At 42.6% G+C, this 18,853-nt stretch overlaps 1 protein-coding gene across 3 annotated transcripts in view; it reads left to right on the top strand.

Moving 5' to 3' along the window:
• LOC111972631 (protein dispatched homolog 1) overlaps positions 1-18,853 on the top strand; it is a 70,587-nt gene that overhangs the window by 29,568 nt on the left and 22,166 nt on the right. The window contains exons 1-2 of one of the 3 annotated variants that reach the window (XM_023999643.3): positions 11,177-11,412; positions 14,625-15,249. In XM_023999643.3, the coding sequence (XP_023855411.1) occupies positions 14,666-15,249 (584 nt within the window). In that variant the 5' untranslated portion in view covers positions 11,177-11,412; positions 14,625-14,665. Of the gene's footprint in view, positions 1-11,176; positions 11,413-12,615; positions 12,802-14,624; positions 15,250-18,853 lie in introns of those variants that run through there. The other 2 variants (XM_070446564.1, XM_023999644.3) reach the window with 2 other exon arrangements.

Here is an 18,853-nt window from a genome sequence, read left to right as displayed (position 1 = left end):
AAGACCAGTCATCGCTGGCTAGAATCCTCCAACACTCCTCTCCAAACAAACAATGTCTTTGTTAGAATGCATAAGCATGAGTAGGAATCAACACTTCAAAGGGAAACGAATGAAACAAACAAACAGACAGGATGGATATGGAAAATAACAGGCTGGCAATCTGTCTCTGTGTAGGGTTTTTAATTGGTGTGTTGTACTTAGTCCAGTTAAAGCTGTGTTGTTGGTCATGCTGCTCTAGCAGACTAATGGGCTGAGTATGGAGCTAAGTGGGTGCATGTCCACAGCTGTGCCAGCCAGCCAGCCAGTGGTTTATGAGCCATTCTCATTCACTTGTTCCTTAACACTCTCCCTGCTTGATTATGGATGTGTAGCCTTGGTGTGTGTACGTACATGTGACACAAACCCGGGGGGGAGGTATTGCATATGTGTTTATGAAAGAAGAAAAAAACATCTCCAATACCTTATATGGGGAGGCATGTTGACCCAAAGCATGATGTAATTCAATAATCCTGTCACTATAATTTTCCCACTTCTTTTAATGGGCAGGAGTTTAATCCAGGTTCTGTAGCAGGGCCCCATAATTTTCTCTGGGCGAGGAGTTTTTTTCACTGTTTATAAATATTTATGCACATAACAGCTAATAAAGTCAGGTCKGACTAGGAACTGGACRGCTTTCCAGTTTTAATTTTGAAGATATTATATATTGTTGGTGGAGACGCCAAAAAGCTGTATCCACCCTTTTAATAATAATAATAACAGCTTGTTTTCTCATGTAAAATGAAAATGACAAACAGACCTTCACCCCTATAAGTATGCATATACATACTCTCTTACATACACAAACATACCCTCATATGTCCATGTCTGCTCCGTACCCTGATGCTGTGAAGTGGGTGGATGGAAGGGCCGGGGCATTCTATACAAACACAGGGAGTTGTGAGGAGACACCTGTAGCTCTCAAGCCTCTTTCTCCTCGGCTCCTGGTACAGTATCAGTGTCCTTTTGATGTACGATTTGTTATTGGTTTTGGGGCCCGGGGCAGCAACATCTCAAATGTGTTAAGTGGATCGGCTGTCAGAAAGCCATTCTTTGTGAGTGATTCTTTTAGTATTATTTGTTTTTACTTTACGGATAGGGACTTTGAGATTAGCCCCCCCTTTCCCCACACTGCCCCCCTTCCCCCTGCACCTCTTCTATCACAGTGAAAAGACACACACACCCCATCCTCCACACCCGCAGTATCAGGGCCACATGTGAATGTGACAGACAGGAGTACACACATGTGAGTATTTATAGTCTACATTTGTCAAAGCGCACATTTATCATGTGGCCCGCTGGTGTCAGTGCTGCGTTCCCATGTCTCTCTCCCTCTGCTGGTACTCAGCGCGACACCCAGCACCTGCACACCTGATACACACACATACACACACACACGTTTTGCCTTACATTGATAAATGCACCCCTCACCACAGAAATCACTCTGAGAACTCGCAATCTATCCAGTCTGGTCCAGGAGAACTCGATGGGCCTAACTTTTACAGTAATTTTGTTGTTTGGTCTTAAGATTGTAAGGGGAAGAATTTGAAAGGTTTGCTCCGTCAAACTTTCGACCCTAGCCATTCTCTACATATGGCAGGGATAAGCCTTAAAGAGAGAGAAGTGTTGTGCCTTCAGGGCTGAAGTGATTTTTAATTGGAACCACTTAAGACCTGTGTATTTTTTATTTAACCTTTATTTAACTAGTCACTTAAGAATAAATTCTTATTTACAATGACGGCCTACCCCGGCCAAACCCGGACGATGCTGGGCCAATTGGCCCAATCACGGCTGGATGTGATACAGCCTGGATTCGAACCAGGGACTGTTGCACTGAGATGCTGTGCCTTAGACCGCTGTGCCACTCGGGAGCCCTGAAATTGCTTATTTTGGCAAGAATGGTAAATAACCTCTTGGGCCTTTTAACCAATCAKAAAGTGCACAGAACTGTCTTAGAGTGCCCGTAAAAGTGTAATTACACCAGTCCAAGACCAGCTTTTTACATTGGTTGCCATTCTTTACTAAACCCTCGTAACAACGTATAGCTGGTTAGCTGCCAATAGCTAGCTGAATGCCATTACTCAGTCATTCTGGGAAAGGTTAATGCACTGTTCTGTACTGGTCTTGAGGTGTATAGAGTAGTATTACTTAGCTGTGAACAGATCTAATAACTGGGCCTGCACTTACCGTGTAAAAACCAAAAAGAGAACAAGGTGGGAAAGGAAGAGAGATGTGAAAATCTTATTGTGTTAAAATGTCAACACTTTTCCGTTTTTTTTCTGTTCTGGAGGAGCAGCTGCGGAGACCTAAGCCCCGTCTCAGTGGTTTACTCCCTCCGTAGGGAGCATGACAGAGTCCAAATGCCAGCTCTGCCCCAACCCTCCTAAAAACAGAGAGACCCATTAGTAAGGCAAATACACACACACACACACACACTCTAGCCCTCCCAAACCAGAGTCTCATTAGTGAGGCGAATTCACCCCAACCCCGTCAGAAAGTCTGCTTGTCCTTGGGCCGCTGAGTGAGATGACACAGGATGAAGTCATTCCATTTATGTTGGCACAGAGACCGGGCTGATGCCATGCCTGCCAAGAGTTCTTGGACACGTCTCACGATGGTGAGAGGGACAGGAACCAAAAGGTTTGTGCCGCAGTACGTTGGACCAACGTCCAGCATTGCCTTTGTAAAGCCTGTGTTGAAAACCCCACTGAAATAAGACAGGTGGTGACGTTGAAGAATGCATGACGATGAAAGTTGGGAGAGGTTCCTGTTCATGTCTCCTCTCCTAAAGCAAMTTTTTTTTACATTATTATTTTTGGATAATGTGTGTACCTTAATATCCATAATTCCATTCATTTTGCACTCTCCCAGTATTTCTGAATGACAGTATTATGTCAGTGGTGTGTGATCTCACACCTAGACTGTTTTGCCACAGAAAATGTAGCGTCATGATTTTTCCTCTCTCTGTCCGGCACTGTGTGACATACCAACCGTGGAATCAGAGGGTCCCAGGGAAATTTGACATCCCCGTACCAAAAGGTAGCCATCGGAGGCTGGATTTTGACAGACATCCCCCACCCCCTTTCCTTCCCATCAGAGGCCGGAGAGGAGCTGCCCTGTCCTGTGTTTGTAGGGCAGGGGCTAGGGGGAAGTTTGACTTTGGAAAGCTTTGGCTGTGTTTGGGCAATTCATCAAAGGCTCAGCCGACCTGATGAACAAACGCTAAATTTGTGCTCCTCAAAGAGTCTCTTTCCATTACCCCCACAGGCCAACACCAGCCTCCTCCTTTTCCTTCCCCGTCGGCTCGGGTGGACTGCCCTGTCTGTCTCAGCCCTTCGTTAGCATCTCAGCAAGCCCAAGATCAAACAACTACTCCTTCCTTCCACTGTCACTCTCTAGTGTCTGTAGTGCCAGCCTCAGTTTGTTAGTGCTCTGAGAGCCCCCTTCTCTGAGAGGCTAGACAGGGATTAAAACTGTCATTGACCAGAGGACGAACTATACCACGGTGTCTCTTCTGGCACTGAACGTGTTTTTATGGATCAAAAAGGTGCTTAGGTGGTGGGCGTGGCATGGGCCGTGGCAGGGGCGTGGCAATGAGCGTTTGCATTTTAAGTCAATTTTCTGCAATACTACAAATTTCTCCATGGAGCTGAGATGTATTGTTTTCAGTTTTAAAGCTCATTTCCTGCAATTCTACCCATTTTGGCATGCAGCTGAGAGAAAATGTTACAGTTTTAAAGCTATTTTCCTGCGATTCTACATATTCTTTTTGGGTTTTATATTTTTTAAATGTATTTTATTGAATATCCGAAACATACAATATACTTGTAGTGAAGCTGCTCAACAACTACACCATACCAGTCATCCAACAGACTCCCATTCAGAGCAACACACAGAATCATCCAGGGTCAATTCCCAGCTCAAGGGCACGTTGACAGATCTCCCACCAGGCCAAAAAACGCGAACCCGAACCCCCCAAGATCCCCCCACAGTTCCCCAATAGCTGTCCCTCAACCATTCGAGACCCCTCCCACCGTTCACCCCCCACAAGAAGAACATTTTTAATTAAAAATACAATTAATTCCATTCCCCACCCCCAAAAACCCTCCCAATGCACCAACAACCAAGAGAATGAACTAAAGAGAAAAAAGAAAAAGAAAGAAGAAAACAGCAAACAACAATGCAAAAACAATAAGAAAAGTAATACATTTAAAACAAAGGACATCAAGGACAACTAAAATCATAACAGCAATGCCAACWGTATATGTTTGTGTGCATGTCTGGCACTATTACATGTATGTGTGTGTGTTGTTGTATGTGTTTATTTGAATGAGAGTGTGTGTATATGCATGTGTACAAACACCTGCACGGCATCAGCCTCAGGCAAACCAGCATTAGTTGTAAAAACACTGCCACTTAGTGTCATTCAAATGTACTTTTTATTATGTTTTATTTTGACTTTATTTTTGACTTTTATCTTTGACCATCATTCTATCTCCCGCACAGCAACTYCACTCCCACTTGTCTCCAATTCCACATCCCAATCCTCAGCCCATTCCACCTATCTCTGCTGGCCACCCTCTTCGGATTTCTACGCAACATATATCTTTCAACTATGCTGTGATGGTTAACGTACAATTTCAATCTTTCTAATCGAGTAGAATCCACAGATTGCGAGTTGAAGATAAATACTTTTACTAAGAGTATTAGTAAATTAGTAATTGACAGTCTCTCTAGATCTCCTAACAGTACTATTTATAGGGTCAATTTTAGATCAATGCTATGCATTTTCAGCCATTCCTGAGTCCAGAAACAGGCTACCTGAGGGCAATACCAAAATAGTCTATTGATTCTGTATCCTCACAACAAAATCTGCAGAGCTTTGATGATTTTATGCCCCAAATATTCAACGTTTTGTTGGTGGCAAGAATTCTATATAATAATTTTAGCTGAAAAGCACGAAGTCTTGCGTTGTTTTATATATCAACTCATACACCTTGTACCATGGAATCGCTATATCAAAAATCTCTTCCCAACTATTTTGCAATCTGAATGGCACAGTTGTCAACATCCTGGTCCTCAAATTAAACTGGTATACTTTCCTATTTATGCTATTTTTATTCCTCCGCCAGTTTTAATCCTTATATTGGACAGACAGACCAGTTCCCTACCTCCTCCCGCTGCCACCTGCCTCCTCCATTTTTGGGGTAATTCTGTAATCAATTGGTTGTACTCTTGGATTCAGCAGACCTTCCCATACAATTCTGATAACTCCATAAAGRACATAACTCTACCATTCCAATTTACAATATAATTTAAGAACAAAATACCCTTTTCAAACATCTTTCCCATAAATACAGGTATTTTTTCAACCAGCACATTTGAGTTCAGCCATAATATTTGTTGTAATATTTGTTCTATCTTTTCAGGGGAAAATTGTAGCCAGCTCTGCAATGCTTGTTTGAAAAAGAGAGACACTTTGAAAAAAGTTTCATTTTCAATGAATCAAAAATGAGACATGGCAATCTGCACAAAGGCAAAGAGGCAATTTTTAAACAATGGATGAGCTTTTCTTAGTAATCTACTTGAGAACCATTTAGGGTTTAAGTAAAACTTTTGAATAAGTGAAGCTTTTAGAGAGAGGTTTAGTGCTTTTATATTTAATAATCTCATCCCACCCAATTCATATTCATTATACAGATAGGCACGCTTTATTTTGTCTGCTTTAGCGTTCCAGATAAATCAAAATATTGTTTGCTCATATGATTTGAAAAATTAATTATCAGGAGTAGGCAGCCCCATAAGTGAGTGAGTAAACTGAGATATGACTAAGGAGTTAATCAGGGCAATTTTAGACTGGTATTTACCTCTACATGGTTGCAGGATCTTGTCTATTTTTAYAACTTTTCTATTGAAATTCATTGTGGAGAGCTTATTTATATATTTTGTGATATGAATACCAAGTATGTCTACTTCACCATCAGCCCATTTTATAGGTAAACTGCAGGGTAATGTAAACGTTTTTTAAAGATCCAATACGTAATATTGTACACTTATCATAATTAGGTTTTAGTCCAGAGAGTACGAAAAAGTTATCAAGATCTTCAATGAGACATTGCAGGGATCTAGCTTGCGGACTTAATATAAAACTTGAGTCATCGGCATACATGGACACCTTTGTTTTTAAGCCTTGGATTTCTAATACTCTAATGTCCATATTCTGCCATAGAGCTGAGATTTTGTATTTTTTTTATTTAAAGCTAGTTTCCTGGAATTCTATGCATTTTTGCCAAGGATAATGCTGTTTTGCTCAAACATAATATCAAAATGGATACTGCTAAATTGATTGTTTTGGGAATTTTCAATTCTCCCTGACTGTCTAGCTGAATATTATTATAATAATTTTTTTACACAACGCTTAGGTGGCCTGCCCAAGAATTACAATGGCAAAAAAATCCCTGCACTTGAGGAGAAGAGGAAGAAAAGGGATAGAGGTGGMGAGAGAGAGAAAGCCGAGGGTGCACTGCCGCTGTATGTGAAAGGAGGACAAAGGTCCAGTCCAAAGCCCTGACACCATGTGAAATCCTTTGTAAAAACAACTGTAATTAGAGGGCAGAGCCTGCTTTTGTGCCAAAGGGCTTTGTGAGGGTGGTACTGGTGGGGTGGGAGGTTACTTCCCAGTCCAAGGCTGGAGCAAGGCTGAAGAACAACCCTCTGTTAATTGGGTTCTAAGAATCCTTTCCCCTTGTCTTCTGAAACATACACATCTATTTTTTTTTTTGTTGGTGTGTGTTCTGGGATTGTCGAAGATATGGCCTAGCAATTCATTGTGACCAAAAATAAGTTTGTTCTTGATCATCACGATAATAAGCCTATTCCATCCTTAGAGGACTTGAAAGGAAAGGACAAACCATTTATCAGCAAATGACAAATCAGTCTGTCAAAGTGAGTATAGAACAGGTGCTTGTGATCTCATTTCCACCTCCAAGCTGCCCATCAACACCTATAAGAGGAATGTAGATTAGCATTACGGCCATCCAGCTACACCACCCCGGTATCTCTTTAATTTCAAGGTTTTTCTAGCCTATTTTCATGTTTATCTTCTCTTCTGGGACATGAAGCAGGTCATATGGCTACAGCATGTAGCTGGTTGTGGTTGCACTTTCTCCTGCTACTCCAGCAACTCCTTGCACTTGTTCTTTGGTCCCTTGAATCTCCAGCTAGACAACGAGGATAATTCAGCACAAAGGCTATTCTTCTAACTGTCTGTGGTCATAGGGAGAGATGAAGCCTCAGTTAGTGTGTATAAAGTTTAGTGTACTTTAATAAATGTACAGATTTAGGCCCAACCTAGAGTGTTCTCTTTAGGCCTTGTCTGACTCTGGCAGTAAGTCCTGGCCATCCCTGCGGACTTGGGGAGTGTTAATCGGGTGGGAGATGTCCGTCCTCACTCTGGAGATGTCAGAGGTATTTGGTTTCCCTAGGTTTCCGAAACTTAGACTCACAGAAGCCACAAAGCAATGTTAGCAATGCTGCAAGATGAGATTGATACTACCCCCCCCCCCCCATTACCACATGCAGGGGTAACTGCAATGCACAATGGGGTTGTAACATTATCTGACGGATGGTTCCTGCCTGATTTCAGCTTTCACGATTGCCTATTAGGTCACTGTAAATGTGCTTCCAAATCAAAACGAGTTGGATCATGTTTAATTTATAGCAGGAAACTTTTGTGCAGTGCATGTTTTTTTTCTCTCAGCTGTTTGAAGTTTTATGTCCTTGGAATGTGCAAGAGGGAGCGGCTTTGGCTCTTTACCTTGGGCATTTGTGCTGCATTTTGTTTAAGCGTAGGCCTAAATGTATTCTGCATCTGTGCAAACCTGAACGTGTATCTTTTGTAAGGGATCCTTCAGTTGTCCTACAGTATTTTCTGTCACCCTAGTACTTTCAATATTGCTTTGACCCTTGCATTTAGGAAGGACACGCTCCAATAGAGCAGGCTATTGCAAAACTTTATCACATTTCCATTGGTGCTCCAAATTATAACAGGGAACATGAAACAGAAAACCCGTTCTTACAACGGTCTTACTCCAGGTCCATTCCTGAAAGTGTTTAGAAATGTCTCTCTCCTTTTTTTTCTTTCATTGTTGGCTGACCCCGTCAGTTTGAACTGTGGGTGATCAGTGCTGGGACCAGTATGCTTTAAAAAAAAAAATATTTATTATTTTACCTTTATTTAACTAGGCAAGTCAGTTAAAGAACAAATTCTTATTTTCAATGACGGCCTAGGAACAGTGGGTTAACTGCCTGTTCAGGGGCAGAACGACAGATTTGTACCTTGTCAGCTCTGGGATTTGAACTTGCAACCTTTTGGTTACTAGTCCAACGCTCTAACCACTAGGCTACCCTGCCGCCCCTTTGATTACAGCTTCATCCCGTTACTGTGCCCTTTGATGTGGTTTCCCTGCAGTCCAGGGAAACCACATCAGTGGCCGCCAGCCAGCCTCTTGTTATTTCAAAGGGGGCATCCTCGCTCGACGCGGATGGCCTGGGCTGACCAGGCAGATGACCACCACAGGCATGGCTGGATACTGATACACCAGGCTTTAGTGTGATAATCCTAGCCACTCATGAGGTTTAATGGGGCTATAGGCTCTGCACTTCAACCATAAAGCCGTTTATTCACACTGAGCTAACTAGCCCGTAATGCAGTGGTTCCCAAACTTTTTCACTCGGCCCCCCCTTCCAGCATTGGCGAACATCCCACGCCCCCCCCTGCGCACAGCACTGTTCATGACACAAACTGCTCACACCCCTCGTTGATGGAGARAATTTAGCAGGTTTAAAGCTTATTTTCAGCAAATCTACACATTTTGTCATGGRGTTCAAAGAACATTTAGCAGTTTTAAAGCACATTTTCTTGCAATTCTATACATTTTGCAATGTCTAATGTATATTCATGTTATATTTGAGTGACTAAAAAATTACAACAATATCTATGGGCAAAAAAAWYAWAAYAAAAAAAACATTACCTGACATGGGCTAGTTGATCTGGACATTTCTGACCAATTATAAATAGCTCTCTAAGATATCSAATGACTAACATGACAAGAGGAACTGATGATGCACTACCCAATTTCAAAATTACACCTTGTGTATTCTACTATTACAACTTTCAAGAGTAAGTTTAAAGCCGGWCTGAGGTCCCCCTGCGCCCCACAGTTTGGGAACCACTGCTGTAATGTACACTCAACTGTATATGAATAGGTAATAATCATGTTTGGTCACACGCACAGGCTTTGTTGTTGAGTGGAACTTTCTTGGTTCTGTGTTATGTAATTTATTCAAATGGCTTGTTATTATTTTCTTTGTGTGTACAGTAGCCTACAGAATGTAGTGTAGGTCTACTGTATTTTTGCTTTGCAAGTAGGCCTACATTAGGCTATACTKTTTTTGTTGGCTAGTAATCACTTAAACAGGGTGAGTGTTTATCGAAAGATTTGTGTTGGATGTGCTACTAGTTTAGCATTAGTATAGSTCATTGAAACTACAGATGTACATAACAAACCACAATGTAGGCCTATACAGCAGTTAGGACTCATTGAAAGTTGACCTGAAAGTTTGCTGCTGGTAAACACAACTGTTCTAAACAAAGAAAACCTAGGTACTTTCCTTGGAGCCAGCACCCTACTGCAGTGCATATTATGGTGTGCTATATGAACTGTGTCCTGATGCTGGCGGACAGCTGAAATTAAAGCCAGGTATAGCCTCTCCCTTTCCATGATTCCATGTGAGGAAGAACCACCCCTGCTGAGCAGAATGCTCTGAGCACAGAAAGTGTCCAAAGATTTTCCAACAGTCCGGAAGACGAGCTCTTTCCGGTTTTCATCTTTTCAATGTGGGAAAGATTGTGATATTGCATGGTGGTGTAATGGAGACATGCAACATGGGCACAARATGTTCTTGAAATAGTCCAAAGGATATGGTAAACATTTTATTGTGTGGCGGCGGCCCAACTGTTGGTTGGGTATGGTTTTATCAGAAAGTCCACAGTGTGTTTTGAATCAAACCACAGTTATTTCAAGGGAATGGGCAGGGCAGAGAGGTCTGACCTAAAGGGAGGTCTGAGCTAAAGGGGAGTATATTTTAGGGAGTTATTACATTATAGAACCCAGCCAAAGGACAGAACACAGCTGGACTGTAACCTTTAATTTGGTGTAGGCCATGACGTGGGTGGGGTCATAATGAAGTGGTTTGAGGTAAAACAAAAAGGTGTATTGATACCAAAACCGTGATTATTTCACAACTTAATAAGTAGCCGTTGACAKCTGATTTCTTTGGTCAGTTTCATTTGTAAACTTGGTGTTAGGTCATTATTCTCTCTTACACATCCCTCTGGCTGGAAATCCGCGTTATAATGCGCTTTACATTTAAAATAATAATTTCCAATTGAGCCGACATACAGTATGCAGCGTTTATCTTGAATGCAGATAGGCGACAAAGCGCCATCGGATTGAATCCTGGCCTTAGAAACCTCTTAATAATAGTCAGTGATTGTCTGAATAACATCCTAAAATAAGCTGCTCAGAAGATTTTCATTTTCCTGTCGTGATTATGAAATAAGTCAGACYCATAACACATTGTTTCTAGTCTAGTTTGTTTTGCTGTTTACTAGCTAGTAGTCTCGTCGGAAAACGACGTGATTTTGAAGGTATGGCAACACGAGACACATGCCGCGTTCTAAACTGAGAACTCGTAACTGAGAACTGGGAAATCTCCGACTTCCTACTTCAGTGCATTTGAAATAACTGGGAACTCGGGAAAAAAGGAGCTGAGACTGAGAAAAATCGATTATAACGGTAATCAAACTCGGAGTTCTAACTCGGGAACTCAGGCCTCTTTCTAGAGCTCAGACTTACCGACCTGAAGATCACTGACGTCATGATTTGACCTCGTATTTTTCCGAGTCCCCAGTTGTTTTGAACGCGGCATAACTAGCTAGTGATGGTAATACTACTACTGATGATGATGATGATGATGGACCTCCGTTCCTCCAGCTGCTGTGTGCTGCAGAGGCCTTGATTGGGTTAAAAGTCGACAAGCATCATCATGAACATCCTATCAGTGGGATAGTGCGCAGTCCCACACCCAGACCACCGCCTGGGTTTACGGAGACAGGGTGCATGTATGTGTCATTCCGGCAGTCCGCTTCTCAGTGAGAAACGACGTTCTTTCGCCGCGACGTGTTGCTCTCTTTCGGTGTGTTTTGTTAAACTAGTGGTGGATACTGTAAACGTAATCCGTTTTTGGTCAATACATTCAATTTAGACAGCACGAACGAAACGCAAGCATCCAGAGCTTGAACACTTCGATAAGGTACCGTATCAAAAATCCGTTAAATGTCTGTTGTGCATTGATCCTCTGAAAAATACTGTTTTAAAACCCATAATCTTAATGGTTTATACATGTATATTTGTGTCTGTTGTTCCAACTGTTTTGGATACTAAAGTAGAAGTTTAGGATACGATATAGATAGCTGATTCCTTCTCCGCTGTTACAAGGTATTGGAACGAAATAATGAAAAGTGATGTTTCGCTGAATGGGATGCACCGGTTTTTTGCTGAACGCTGGTGTAGATTCTTATCGGAATGTTTATTTAGAGGCGTTTAGCCTCATCATGTAATCTACATAACTTTAGTTGATCAACATTATATTTGGTAKGTTAATATGGCCATACATCGACAAAACAGAGAAGCTTCTTCAGTGTGACAGCAGCTTAGTTAGAACGTTAGTGGTCACGCAGCCTACTTTTAAAGTTGAAACAAAACTACATTTTACTCAAATTATTTCATATGGTTTCATATCTCATAGTGATGCAACATTATAGTTTATTTTCTTAATTAATCCTAATGCTCTCTCTGGAGCAATGCATTGTAATACATTATGGCTAATGTATAAAATAGAAAAAAKAAATATGCTGCTTGTCTTCATTTCAGCTTCACATTGATTGGTCAAGGCATGATGAYGGTATGACACCAAACCAGCTTATTTACCTATTTAACTTGATACAATGCAGTAGCCTTGAGCAAGAACGCCATATAGGTATGTAAAACCCAGCTGTGGAAATGGGCCAAAGTTTCAAGCTTGTCATAAGCTTCTCAGACACTATTAGAATATGAATGTCAAAGTCCTCTCAGGCATGTACTTGTAGTTTCCAGGATATATTCTGTTATTTGGCGGAAGTTATTAACTGYCTTGACTGAGTCCTCTTATTAATGATTGTCCTATTAGCTTTAAAATAAAGGGATGAGGKACTTTGCYTCCTGCTGCATACCTCGTAGTTGCACAGGTTCACCCCAAATTAATCACAAACTCAACATGAATGCAGAAAAATGCATCCGTTATTCTAAATCTTTGCAGTTTCCACAAATCTCATTGTGTCGGTCGTAAGCATAGTGTGACCGTCAGTTCTTAAAASCAAAATGTGTAACATCCCAGTGTTTGCAGATACACACAAAAAAATAGATGTATAAACAGTTGATTAATTAATTAATTGTTAAGGACATGTCGTCAGTGTTCTTTTTTAGAGCAGTCGTTCCACACTGTAATCTATCCGTTGTTTCCTGAGGGCCACAGAGCCCTSTTTGTGTCAGACTACAGACTGGCCTAGATGTCTCACCTGGATTTCAGCGCTCAGTATTGGAGCCCACACAGCCATCTAAATTCCAGTGGCCGTGGAGCAATGTTGAAGGAAGATGTGTACAGGTAGAGGGATGCAACTGATGTTTTTAGCCAAGCATAGTCATGTTTTTCACAGTTCATATCACAAAGATCCAGGCTACTCTCTTAAGTCTCTTTTTCATACTTAATCATTTCATTGCCAGCTTTTCTATCATTGTTGGTAACTTGTGATTTTTGGTAAACTAAAAACATAACCTTCATTTCCCCTGCACTGCCTGCTATTCGGAGCCCTTCAGACAGAGAGAGAAAGTTCTCCTTTCCCCCCCATTCCCACAGCTCTGACCCGACTGGGCTGTCAGTCTCATGTTACCCCCTACCTTATTCATGTTGAGGCATCACAGAACACATTCATTCACATTCACTGCATCATGGCTGTTTCCCTGCATGGAGAAAAGGTTTTATGAGAAGGCTATATTATATATCCTAATGGGTGTCRGTTGAACACAAACACATCCAGTTTAGTTTGGCATCAATAAATTTGATGTCGTCTACGATTGTATGTGTGTACTGGGTTCCTATGCGATCACATGGAGCCAAGCCGAACTTGGAGAAATGGGTCCGTAGTGAGTTTGAGGGAACGTAATTTGCAAGAAGCTGTGTCATGTGTAAAGTTTGTCTTGACAGATGTGAACATTTTTAAATGCAAAATGTCTACAAAGAAAGAAWGTAGCCTTTAAAAATGTTGCATAGTTTATCAAATAGGAAAATAAAGAAGAATAGAAGCCACATTCAGTAGATTTGTTTTTTAAGGCAATATTTATGCGTTATGATATGGTAGTAATAATGTGTTGTGATGTACAGGGGGATTTTCTGCACTGCAGTACATTTCCATCTAGTGCAGTTTCATATCTATCTCTCGGTCCTAGGCGTGATGTGGATGGAGTAGACCGTACTGCGTGGGAACTAGTGAGAAGTAGTTTTTTTCTCCCCACCTCAGCCATTAGTTATTGTAGGGAGATGAGGTTCTCTCAGGACTCCCCGTCACATTAGACTGAGAGAGATTTATTTATCTGGGTTCACGTCAAATCTGTTTCAGCGGGGGTTGGTGTTTGGCTACCTTCCAACTTAACAACCAACCACAACCTGTGAAAGGCAATTCACTACTTTTTTTTAAGTGTGTCAAGCCATATCATGGAAAAAAGAAAATGTAAAAAAAAAATAATCTTACTCCAAAATGTCCCAACTGAAGTCATTTTATATTACACATAGCCTGAAAGTAATCTGTAATAAGAGTCATAGGGGCTGAAATGCYAGCAACATGAACACTTGAAGACCTCTGTTTAATCTTTTTCTGTTGGAAATGTTTTATACTTTTCATAATGTAGAAATAGCCTATCTCATGCTCCCTGAACAGAGGCTGCCAATTCATACCCTATTGTATCATATTCATATCTTATAAATCACACTATTCAGACAAAAATGTAAGTGAGGAAGGTAGAGAAATATGGTAAAGTGACTGACTAATATTTCACATTTAGCTTTAATTCAGAAAATCAATGAGGATTGATCACTAATTAACTTTGTGTTGCATGTATCTGTTCCCAGTCTCCTCCTGGCCTAGAAAGAACAAGTTAATAATCTGTTTTCCTGACTGATCATTGCATTCTGTTTTGATCTGAGTTTTGAGTGTGAACCCTTGTACTGTTTACTGTCTCATTCTCTCCCCTTCGCCCACGCTACTCCCTGGCTCCAGGCCTCCTTTCCTCTCGTTGCCCCACTCAGTTCAGCTCACCAGCTCTGTGTGAATAGAGTCAATGTTCATCTGAATGTCAACATGACTAGCTACAGTTAAGAGCTAACTATTGGCCTGTCTGCTTTACCTCCCCTTTTCCGTTTATGTTCTGCAGAGGAGTGGCAAACCCTGCGCCAGGCCGGCAGGAGGAGGACGATGGCCCTGAGTGACGCCAATGGTGACCTCCTGCTCCTCAGCAATGGCAGCCTGTCACCCAGCGTCACCACGACGGCCAGCGGCCCAGAGGYCAGTGCGAGCCTCAGCAGCACGGAAAGAGGGGACATCAGCGTTGTTTCCACACCCAGAACACAGCAGAGGCAGAGGCACCAACCAAGGCCAACACCACCACACAAGGAGCCGCAGCAGAGATCCAGAGTGAGTCAGAATGGAGGCATCATCAACGGTTCCCTAAGGGGCCCTTCCTCTTCCTCCACCTCCTCACACCTCACAGACTCTCAAAGGTTGTCCAAGCTCCTGCCCTCCACAACCTCCTTCCCCTCTACTCCTCCGCTGTCTCCACCTCCCCCGTGCTGCCACCGCTGTCCATTCCATCCCCCCCTGTGCTGCCACGGCAACCAGCAGGAGTGCCACATCTTCCAGACCCATGCCCCTGCCCTGCCCCTTCACCCGGGCTCCTGCTGCCTGCAGGCCTCTCCTCCATCCCTTTGTTTACACCACCGCTGGCAGGAGCACCTCCAGAACCAGCACCTCCAGAACCAGCCCAATGTGGCTGGCCTCAGGTACGTGTGTGATGACTGTGTGTTTCTGTGTGTACGCCAGTTCGTGCTTCTCTCTGCAACAGGGTGGCCTTAGGCATATCTCTATTACCCTGCCTCTCCAACAGAAGCCCTTTCATTGCGTTTCCTTGCCGAATGGGTGCTGACTGAATGCTTACTAACATATCACAGTATTTAGGGATAATGTTAGSGGTGCTATGTAGTACCATTATGTACATGGCTGTTTAAGAATATGTACATGCATGTAACTGTATTATGCCTCAGAGGTACTACCCCAGTTATGCCTCAGAGGAATGTGTTTTGAGTCAACTGTTTATGTAGGGTAGGTTTTAAGTTCTGATAGTGTGATATCTGAAACATTTTCAACATTTGACATGGTTAAATACTAATTTTGCATTACACCATGTCAGTCATGTAACTGCTTGCATGCTACAGAATTGGACCCTGTATTGAGAAATCAATACAAAGTTAGAACTGCCCTTTTCTCCTAACACATATCTAAATTCAGCTCTATAATCTCTCTGCCTGCCTGTTGACCCATTCCTGATTGTTCTGCTGTGTGGAGGTCAAGGTGATTTCCTAGGGAGATAACCTGTGGTCCCAGGGGTGCCAACCCAGCAGATGCAGGGAGGAGGARGGGTCRGCCAGCCAGGCAGTCAGGGAGCACAATACCAGCCCCAGAGCCACCCCCTCTGCACCCCCAACCCCAATGAAAGAGAGCTTTGAGAGCCCCAGGGGCTGCAGGGCCGCTGTCCCTCCTCAGGCCCCAGCCTGTCCCGTCAATCCACAGGGACTGTCCCCCTGGCCTCTCCCAAGCCTCCCCTCGCTCATCAGCATTGACGCTCTTCTAGGACAGGTGCTGATGGTTTCATGGTCTGGCTGTCCTCTTTCCCAGGCAAACACAATGCAGACAGTACCAACACACAGCTCAGCCAGACGAGATAATCTCTACAAGTATGTCTGGCCGGGGACAGAGGTTTCCTCCGTGCGGCTTCTCCCTGATGTCATAACTTAAATCATTTTGCGTATTTTAACCCCTGTAACTGCCATTTCCTGCAATCTAGAACACAAAAATAGCCATTAGGGTGTGGTGTCTGGCCTTAAATTATAACAAATAAAGTAAAAAAGATATATATCTACACATACACTACTGTTCAAAAGTTTGGCGTCACTTAGAAATGTCCTTGTTTTTGAAAGAAAAGCACATTTTATGTCCATTAAAATAACATCAAATTAATCAGAAATGCAGTGTAGACATTGTTAATGTTGTAAATGACTATTGTAGCTAGAAACCGATGATTTTTTAAAATKGAATATCTACATAGGTGTACTGAGGCCCATTATCAGCAACCATCACTCCTGTGTTCCAATGGCACGTTGTGTTAGCTAATCCAAATGTATAATYTTAAAAGGCTAGTTGATCATTAGAAAATCCTTTTGCAATTATGTTAGCACAGCTGAAAACTGTTGTTCTGATTAAAGAAGTAATAAAACTGGCCTTTAGACTAGTTGAGTATCTGGAGCATCAGCATTTGTGGGTTCGATTACAGGCTCAAAATGGTCAGAAACAAAGAACTTTCTTCTGGAACTTGTCAGTCTATTCTTATTCTGAGAAATGAAGTCTATTCCATGCGAGAAAATGCCCAAAAAATCGAAGATCTCGTACAACGCTGTGTACTACTCCCTTCACAGAACAGCGCAAACTTGCTCTAACCAGAATAGAAAGAGGAGTGGGAGGCCCCGGTGCACAACTGAGTAAGAGGACAAGTACATTAGAGTGTCTAGTCTGAGAAACAGACGCCTCACAAGTCCTCAACTGGCAGCTTCATTAAATAGTATCCGCAAAACACCAGTCCCAACATCAACAGTGAAGAGGCGACTCCGGGATGCTGAGTTCCTCTGTCCAATGTCTGTGTTCTTTTGCCCATCTTAATCTTTTCTTTGTATTGGCCAGTCTGAGATATGGATTTTTCTTTGCAACTCTGCCTAGAAGGCCAGCATCCCGGAGTCGCCTCTTCACTTTTGACGTTGAGACTGGTGTTTGGCGTACATACACAGTGCATTCGAAAAGTATTCAGACCCCTTGACTTTTATCAGATTTTGTTACATAACAGCCTAAATCTAAAATGGATTAAATTGTTTCCCCCCCTCATCAATCTACACACAATACATCATAATGACAAAGCAAAAACAGGTTTTTAGAATTTTTAGCAAATATATAAAAAATACAAAACTGAAATATMACATTTACATAAGTTTCAGACCCTTTCATCAGTACTTTGTTGAAGCACCTCTGGCAGTGATTACAGCCTCGAGTCTTCTTGGGTATAAAACTACAAGCTTGCTAGACCTATAATAGGGGAGTTTCTCCCATTCTCTGCAGATCCTCTCAAGCTCTGTCAGGTTGGATGGGGAGCGTCGCTGCACAGCTATTTTCAGGTCTCTCCAGAGATGTTCGATCGGGTTCAAGTCCAGGCTCTGGCTGGTCCACTCAAGGACATTCAGAGATTYGACCCGAAGCCACTCCTGCATTGTCTTGGCTTCGCCCCAGTCTGCCCTGAGCACTTTGGAGCCTGACTAGTTTCCCAGTCCCTGCYGCTGAAAAACATCCCCATAGCATGATGCTTCCACCACCATGCTTCACCGTAGCGATGGTGCCAGGTTTCCTCCAGACGTGACGCTTGGCATTCAGGGCAAAGAGTTCATTCTTGGTTTCATCAGACCAGAGAATCTTGTGTCTCATGGTCTGAGAGTCCTTTAGGTGCCTTTTGGCAAACTCCAAGTGGGCTGTCATGTGCCTGATTGGTGGATTGCTGCAGAGATGGTTGTCCTTCTGGAAGATTCTCCCATCTCTACAGAGGAACTCTGGAGMTCTGTCAGAGTGTCCATCGGGTTCTTGGTTACCTCCCTGACCAGGCTCTTCTCCCCTGATTGCTCAGTTTGGCCGTGCAGCTAGCTCTAGGAAGAGTCTTGATGGTTCCACACTTCTTCCATTTAAGAATGATGAAGACCACTGTGTTCTTGGGGACCTWCAATGCTSCAGAAATGTTTTGGTACCCTTCCCCAGATCTGAGCCTTGACACAATTTTGTCTCGGAGCTCTACGGACAATTCCTTCGACCTCATGGCTTGGTTTTTGCTCTGACATGAACTGTCAACTGTGGTATGGGACCTTCTATAGACAGGTGTGTGCCTTTCCAAATCATGTCCAATCAATTCAATTTTCCACAGGTGGACTCCAATCAAGTTGTAGAAACATCTCAAGGATGTTCAATGGAAACAGGATGCACCTGAGCTCAATTTTGAGTCTCGTAGCAAATGAGAATTTGGTTTGGTCCCCCAAAAAGTGACATATTGCAGCTTTAATTTTCCGTAGTGGCCAGTCCACAAGGTGGTGCAGTGCCGCTCTTACATTCTTTGGGGGAGAACTCTGCCACGTTGGTTGCCATTTTTTTTTTAAGCGAGGCGCATTTAGCAAGTCGTTTTCCCCCGGCCTTCCTGCAAACCACAGACTGAAATATATTTTACACTGGAGCCATTTAATGCTTTCCTTAATCATTTACTTACTTTGTGTATTTCGTTATTTATCTCCAACTCCACAGCATACA

Source organism: Salvelinus sp. IW2-2015, linkage group LG14 (assembly GCF_002910315.2).
Source record: "Salvelinus sp. IW2-2015 linkage group LG14, ASM291031v2, whole genome shotgun sequence".
Lineage (NCBI taxonomy): Eukaryota > Metazoa > Chordata > Actinopteri > Salmoniformes > Salmonidae > Salvelinus > Salvelinus sp. IW2-2015.
The sequence above is the reverse complement of the archived record's forward strand: the minus strand, read 5'-3'. Positions and strand labels throughout refer to the sequence as shown.